Source organism: Trachurus japonicus, chromosome 7 (genome assembly GCF_045865225.1).
Source record: "Trachurus japonicus isolate A0001 chromosome 7, Traja_1.0".
In the NCBI taxonomy this organism is placed as follows: domain Eukaryota; kingdom Metazoa; phylum Chordata; class Actinopteri; order Carangiformes; family Carangidae; genus Trachurus; species Trachurus japonicus.
This window is the reverse complement of record NC_140913.1, coordinates 23,357,686-23,365,672: the sequence shown is the minus strand read 5'-3', so window position 1 is coordinate 23,365,672 and position 7,987 is coordinate 23,357,686. Positions and strand designations below refer to the sequence as shown.

The following is a 7,987-nucleotide window of genomic DNA, read 5'->3' as shown; positions in this document are numbered from 1 at the left end:
ACATCCCCTGAGATTCTGCTCCACGTTGACATGAAAACATCACGTCATTTCTACAGACTTCATGTTTCCTATTCTAATACATGGCTGATGTGTCCTCCAGGATGCAGGTCTGGTCGTCTGGTGACTGGGGAGGCCACTGACTTTTGACATGGTCACACATGGTCACCAACAAAACAACAGCATTCAAGTGATTGGTGGTTAATGGGCTCTTTGCACAGACAGCTCCACTACTTCCTGAACTTAATGCTGCTCCTTTGTTTCCTGTCTTACATTATTGGACAAACTGATTAATCCAGGTGTGTCCGAGTAGTCACAATGGTCAGACACACCTGGACAGGAAACAAAGGAGCATGGTGCCTTCATGTGCTATGGTAATTATGGTAAATACCAAAATTAAAAATGTGGTATTTTCCACTGGGCAACTCGTAGAATTGTTTGATGCCCGAGCTGCCGAGATGAAAATAACCTTTGACCTTTTCAACATGGCTGAGAGCAACGCAAGATTCATTAATGGTGAGCAAGGCAAGCCTTTAGAAAACAGTTAGCAGCTATTCACTTTATGTATGTGTGCATGTACAGTAAAAAAAAAAAAAAAACGCTTTTAAAAAGCTAGCCAAATAGCCAGAGCTAAATCTCCATGAATATCAATATTTACCGTTTGAGTTTTGATAATTCATCTTCTTGCTGTAAGAGATGAACTAGACAATCCAAGATGGTTTTACCCCATAGATATATACACGTAGATGCCGCACGTGTATCTATGGTTTTACCCAAGTAACAAGTCTGAATCTGTGTGTCCACCATCTTTATTTTCTCTGTACAACAACAAAAGCACATGAACACAACGCACTGGTAAATACCAGTTCACAAGTGGAAAATACCATCTGTACCAGAGCACATGAAGGCAGCATAAGTTCAGGAAGTAGTGGAGCTGTGCATAGAGCCCATTGGTGCCCTAGTAGAGACTAGGCTTCAACTGTCCAGTGCTCTTGTCCAATAGGAGTTAATACCGAATGCTTCTGCTCACCACAGTTATGAAGAGTGGTTATCTAAGTCACCATGGTCATGCTCTGTCTGCAGGGCTGCTGCTTTTTCCACAGCATTCAGAAACACTCACATTGCACGAACCATCACATTACAGTCACTCAGTTCACATTTCTTTCTTCTCCATTCTGATCTTTGACGTGAACATGAACAGAAGCTCTTGGCTTGTATCTGCACCGCTGCTATATGACGGGTTGATTGGATAATTACCTGGACAAGCAGGTGCTCAGGTTGTTCATCATCAACTTCTTTATTCACTTTTGAGTCCCACTTATAGGAAAACTTCAATCTGTTGTTTATCATCCTTAAAATGCTTATATATGAATTCCATGCATTACGGGTTAGGGTTGAGAAAACATCCTGTCTTTTTACAGTGCGGGGAAAAGAAACTAACCCCTGGTTGCACCTAACTGCTGACCCCTGGTGTTTAGTGTAGGAGGGTGGTGGTACTAAGTCACTCTATCTGCTTAACATCAACTATAATCGAAATAATTTTTTAACATTAACATGTTAATATTTTCTTGTTAATTGTATTATTTTCTTGATTTATCCTCTATCTGTATTTGTTGTTGCACATAACTGTGTCTTTATCTCTTGCCTCTATTCTTTCATTTATAGCAGACCTGGTCTAATCATACTTTCCTAAAGCCTTAAGCAATACTTAAAATTGGCTTGTTTTGTCTGACCAACAGTCCAAACCCCAAAGACATTCAAGTTATAATCACATAAGACAGATTAACTCCAACAAACTCCATCGGCTAATCATTTTAAGGCTTCAACAGTTAAGTCCACCTACTCTCAGGCTGCTGTTAACACATCTGAGACTGAAACCTGAGCTCTCGTCCTGCTGTGGTTCAGTATCAGCAGCTAATGAAACCAATTCCCCCTGGTGCGCTCAAAACAACCTTTGACTGATAATAAACGCACCTGACTGAATTAACAGTCTATCACACTATCAGGCAAAGAAAATCAGAGACAAAGTAGTATAAAGTAGTAAGTATTTTATTTACTTTTCAGGCTTGAATATGTTTCATATGAAAGGCAAAATTAAAATGAATACTTTTCCTCTCCATAGTTTAGGCACATTACAGAAAGGCGACTGTAAATGAGGCTGTCAGTAACGAAACAGACAAAGACTGGAGGAAAAAAAACAAACTTGAACTTGAAAAATGACACTTAAGGGCTTCGTACACCCACACGCAGGCGTTCTGAAGTTATTCTGTTTGGTTCGACCTCTTTACAGTTTGTCGTCCCGCCATTAACAAGCAACAACAAACCAAACAGGAGAGTCAGGGACATGCCGGTCAGACATGGTCCGTGCACGCTCACACAGTGCTGAGAGGAGGTCCGACCAGCCAGAACGAATGACAACACCTGTGTGGGTGCACCATGATGGCTGTGCGGGGTGCTTTAAGCCCAGCGAGGGTGGGGGGGGGTGATGTGGCTTTATTTAAATGTGATGTGTGTACGCAGACGACGGAGGCACATAGACGTTAGCAGACAGGGTCAGCAAGAGGAGAAATGCAGCATTGGAGGGAGAGCTCTCCACAGAGACCATTCATTGACCACTGGAGGAAAAATAAATGTAATATGGAGGAGCTTTGGGATTAATATTGACGTTCAAACACACACACACACGCTCGCTCACTCACACACACGCACATAAAAACAAAAACAGTGAGACCTCAAGTATTCGCTCCTGTCCCTGCTTTCACCTTAAATCATACCATATGGCTTAGGTGTGTCTCAGTGGTCAAACACTGAGTGAGAATACTGAGTTTACATCATATAGTCATCACATACAAACTGAGACAACACTGATTCTGACACAAACCTGGAAAGATAACACCATTGGTTAAGTGGGCTGACTCAAGGCCTAACCTAACCTCTTTCCCTCCCTCCCCCAGACACCTTTGTCATCCAACCACAGCCAGGGCCGTTGTATAGGGGAGAAAGGTGATGATAACTCTAGGGGTCCAGCGCCCAGTGGGGCCCATAAAAGACCCCAGTAGTCTAATCTTTGTATGACTGATTTATTCTGCGTAAGACCCTGACTAATACTCATAGTACACTGTAAAAACTCAACATCTTTCCAAGAATATTTGTCTTATTTCTTGTCCAAATGTCTCATTTCTAGTCAAAACTAATCTCTTTCCACTTAAAATAAGACTCATTACCTAAAAATTAACTTGTTTTTAGATAATTTTCACTTAAATTCACAATAAATAGAAAAATCTGCCAGTGAAAGTAAGTTTTTTGTGCTTGTAATAAGGAAGAAAAACCTGCTCCACTATCATATTTTTTCTACTTATTTCAAGTGAAAATATGCTTGAAAGGAGTAAAAAGTGTCTAAAAACAAGCTGCTTTTAATATGATGTGTCTTATTTTAAGTAGAATGAGATTTGTTTTGACTAGAAATGACATTTTGACTAGAAATAAGACAAATATTCTTGCTAAGATACTTGAGTTTTTGCAGTGTAATGCTGCATTAGCATCAAAACAAAGAAGGCTAAATAAAAAACGATAATACATACGTATAGTCTAAGAAAAAAAAAAAAGGAAAAGTTAGGGGGAGGGGCCCACTTTAGTATTCTTTAAGGGGGCCCAGAATTCCTAGCAACGGCCCTGACCACAGCCACAGAAACACCGAAGCTTCGACTCTTCGCCCCTTCCTCCCTCCCAATGCGCACTCTCACACAGGAAATAAGAACTCCCTGCACATTTAAGGGCACTGACATTTTACCTCAAGAGAAGTCTTATTATACCAAGTTAAGGGGCAGGGCAGCCGTTTACGAAACAACAGAAGCCGCGATGAGGATCTAAAGCCGTGGGAATGATTAACAGGGATGTGTGTTTGAAGTTTCCATTTTTGCGCACTTTATCCACAATGAACTCATGGGCGGTGCCAGTGGCGACCCCGCCCACTGTACCTCGTGGCAGTGCGACTTCAAAATCCTCGCAGGTTTCTGTGGAGCAGCTTAGTGCCGTGACAGAACTCAGCAGGAACATCGAAGCAGCACCGAACACACACAAAAAAAAAAGTGGCGCTTGCAAAAACAGTGTCTGTGTGGCGCTTGCAAAAACACAGCAGCAAGTCAAACATCATATACAAACCCCCTCGCTTGCTCACAGTACTGAGTTTCTTCTCCAATTCAAACATGGGAAACTCCATTTGTAACAACTTAAAGCTGCAACAAGCTGGTCACAGTCAAACACCTTTGCTTTTAGGAGCTCAAACCACTTTGGGGTTGGGCTGTTGGTGCTTAAACAGACTTTTGAACAAATTGAAACAATGAATAAAAAAAAGGGGCCACCATTTTGTTTTAAGAGTCGAAATGCGAGTATAAACATTCACATTTCCTAAACATTCAATTATGAATCCTGAGAACACAGGGCTGCTGCACACTACGACATGTAATTGTACTACAATCTCCCATCTCCAATGTCCATAATTACAGTATTTGTATGTATGGTATACAGACAAAACCTGACACATTTACCATGTTCTCTGTGAATGACAATGTTTTCAAATGTGAGCACATTTTAACAAAAAACAAAAACAGAGTGATCAGTATTGTCGTTTCAGCTCGCAGCCATTAGAACGTTTCCCTTGATTGACACGACAACTACGCTGGTTGCCGTCAAATGAACCGCCCATGAACACGGAGGAGAAGATGATACGAGTAAAAATCAGGAGAGAGATAAAAATGAAAATTTGACACAATTATCGTTCAACACTTAGTTACACAACCCCCTTCACGGGGCCGACATGTATCCCTGGTCCTGCTTCGTCACACAGTGAGGCCATAGATTCCCCTACAGACACCGTCAGTGAGGAGCGAGGCTTGACTGTGTGAGACTGGCTTGTAAAGGCGTCGACAACGACAACGCAAGGAAATGGAATGATGTGCAATTTGGTTGGAATGTAAGTTAGAAAAAAAAAACAGCCTTGGTGTGTGTGTGTGTGTGTGTTTTCAGGCATGTGTGAGTGTGTTTGTGGATGCAGAAATAACAAACAACACAAACAGGTTCTGACTTCCTGATGCCTTCAAAAAAAAATTAAATATCCCTCCAGGATTAAAGGGATAGTAGCATTTTTTTAAAAGTGGGGTTGTATGATCTACAAATAGCCCCTAAGTACTTTAATTGCAGTAGCAGACTCTCTGCACTCCTCCCGTTAGCAACGCCAGCCCATAATAGCCCTGCCCAGAGATTTACAACATACAGTGTTGTGAATGGACCCAAAGAACCGGCCTATTTTCCCGGCCTAAAAGAGGTTTTACCTGGAAAAAAAATACACAGTTCCATTGTTCGCTATAAAATAATTTTTTCCAGCCCTTCAAAGTGCAGGAAAAACACAGTTTTTATTGGAACTGTGTATTTTTTTTCAGGTAAAACCTCTTTTAGGCTGCGAAAATAGGCCGGTTCTTTGGGTCCATTCACAACACTGTATGTTGTAAATCTCTGGGCAGGGCTATTATGGGCTGGCGTTGCTAACGGGAGGAGTGTAGAGAGTCTGCTACTGCAATTAAAGTAAGTAAAGGGCTATTTGGAGATCATACAACCACACTTTAAAAAAATGCTACTATCCCTTTAAGGTGTTAGACTGGAGACTTATTCCTCCATGAAGCAGAGAAGAGAGAGACATTAAAAATAGCCGTAGAGAGCCCTCGTGTTTTACACATATACATAAAAAAAAGAAAAAAAAAAAAAAGAAAAGTCACATTATGAATGTTAAAAGGTTTAAATAATAATAATAATAATAATAATAATCAAAAACATGGAGACAAGAGCTCTTTGAGAGCAGGTCAGCTGCTGCTGTTCTCTGGCCAACAGCATAGCAGGAATAAATATATATATTCATATACGCCAAATAGAGGAGGAGAGCAAAGGAACGTAACTGGGGAAACAGTTTCAAACTGATACCTTCAGAGCTCTCTCTCTCTCTCTCTCTCTCCGCCTGTCCCTCCTCTGAGTCTCCAAACTCAGCAGCTGTTGTGCACATGAAACACATGAAACACATGAAACACATGAAACACATGAAACACTGAGACACGAGGAGGACGAGCTGCTCGGTGAACCACCGGTCCAGAGCTGGAGCTGGTTCAGCCTCATTCCTGTTCTCCTGTGAGCGTCCGTTCCTTCTTCTTCCTGTCCGCGGCCGTCAGCTTCCTCTCGGCGCCCACCCTCCTCCTCCTCCTCCTCCTCCCCCTTCCTCCTTTTCTCCTCCTCCTCCTCCTCTAATGTCCGAGTCACTTCTTCTGGTGGTGGGGAGGGGAGAGAGAGAGAGAGAGAGGAAGGGGTGGGTGTTGGAGAACGGAGGGAGGGAGGGAGGGAGGGAGGGAGGGAGAGCTGCCTGTAAATGTAGGCCAAAGCGGTGGTGGTGGTGGTGGTGGGCGTTTCCATGGAAACAGTGTTCACAGCAGTCAGTGACATCATCAGTACGGGGGGGGAGAGGAGGAAGGCGACTGGGTGAGGAGGAAGGGAGGGAAGGGGTCGGGAGGAGGAGGGGAGGGGATGGTGGGAGGTGGGGGGGGGTGCAACAGAAACAGAAATGCGTCCTGATTGGCTCGGACTCAGACGCGGTTCTCTCCGCCCACTCTGGTCCTCCGCAGCATCCTGAGGTAAAAAAAAAGACAAAGACAGAAGGAGAATGTAATAATGATAATAATAATAAGTTTATTTGAAAACAGGGACAGTGCACATTAATAACATCACTGTAAATGCGCCAGATGTTAAAAAGTCACCCTAAAAACAGAATATGAATATGATTAAAATTACAAAGTTATTAGCCAAGGCAATCTACAAACATGCACAGCAATTAACAACTTGACAAAAGAACATACAGCATGACATGACAAAAGAACATATAACATCAATCAGAAAACATAATCAATACATCCCCAACACATGCAGCAAAGACACATGACGCAAGGCACATCACACCACAGCATGCAGAGCAGAAGCACAGACACAAACTGCATGCATACACAATATAACGACACCACAAAAAGACATGCATGCCGACACAGGCGGACAGACAACAACAAGATGGCTACAGGTTCAGCACAGACGGACCGGAGAGAGGAAGGAAGGTGTAAAAGAACTAGTGCTGACAGAGCTGGGCACCAATCAACCATCTCTTCAAATGAGCTCTGAATAGATTCTAAGTATTCAGGTCTCTAATAGTAGCTGGGATGGAATTCCACTCTAGTGCAGCTGGAATCTTCTACGGCTTCCCAACGCACTGCGAAAACACCAGAAACACAAAAAACACGGCAACAACCCGCTCACCTCCTGTTCTGTGGGTCCATGTGGTCCAGCAGCGTCTCCTGGGACAGCCTGAAGTCGTCCAGAGGGGTCTGGTAGCGGGACTCGAAGGAGCCCTCCCTGCCCCTGTAGGCCATGGCCTGGGCCGGCGACTGGGGCAGCGCGGACATGCTGGAGGAAGTCGACGACACCGAGCTCAGATCCCCCAGACGTTCCCGTCCCGCCTGGGCGGTCGCCGACAGCGACGGCACGGCCCCGACGGCGAGGAACGGGCTCAGAACCTCTCCGTTTTCATCCTGAGGCGACGAGGAGGAGGAGAAGAAACAAACCGGTGTCAACTCCAGAGGGTCTCCACTGCTCAATTAGTTAGTAGATTTTAAAGGGATAGTTCAACATTTTTGGCAAATTTGCCTATTGCCTTAATCCCTATAGACCGAATCTCCTTGTTGTTTACATTCTACTTCCAGGTAGAAAACCAGCTGTAATTTGAATGAGATCAATAGTAACGAACGAGAGTTTAGCTATATATCATATTTTTCACGCCCTATTACCGTTTAGACAAATCTGAAATGATTGAAGAAACATTACTATTTCTGTGTGTGTGTGTTTTGTGTTGCTATGTGTTGTATTTATTCAGTTTGGGGGAATCACGGTGTCTAGAAAGCATCAGTGG

The 7,987-nt window shown here is 43.3% G+C and overlaps 1 protein-coding gene and 1 long non-coding RNA gene across 2 annotated transcripts in view; one reads left to right on the top strand and one right to left on the bottom strand.

The window, feature by feature from the left end:
- Positions 1–7,987, top strand: part of LOC146984789 (uncharacterized) — a 364,327-nt gene that overhangs the window by 334,294 nt on the left and 22,046 nt on the right. The gene's annotated exons all lie outside the window — the stretch shown is intronic.
- plcg1 (phospholipase C, gamma 1) overlaps positions 6,521–7,987 on the bottom strand; it is a 38,125-nt gene continuing 36,658 nt past the window's right edge. Inside the window, exons 32-33 of the mRNA XM_085782216.1 lie at positions 7,339–7,610; positions 6,521–6,663 (exon numbers count right to left, since the gene is read on the bottom strand). Coding sequence (XP_085638342.1) covers positions 6,621–6,663; positions 7,339–7,610 — 315 coding nt within the window. The 3' untranslated portion in view covers positions 6,521–6,620. The remainder of the gene's footprint in view (positions 6,664–7,338; positions 7,611–7,987) is intronic.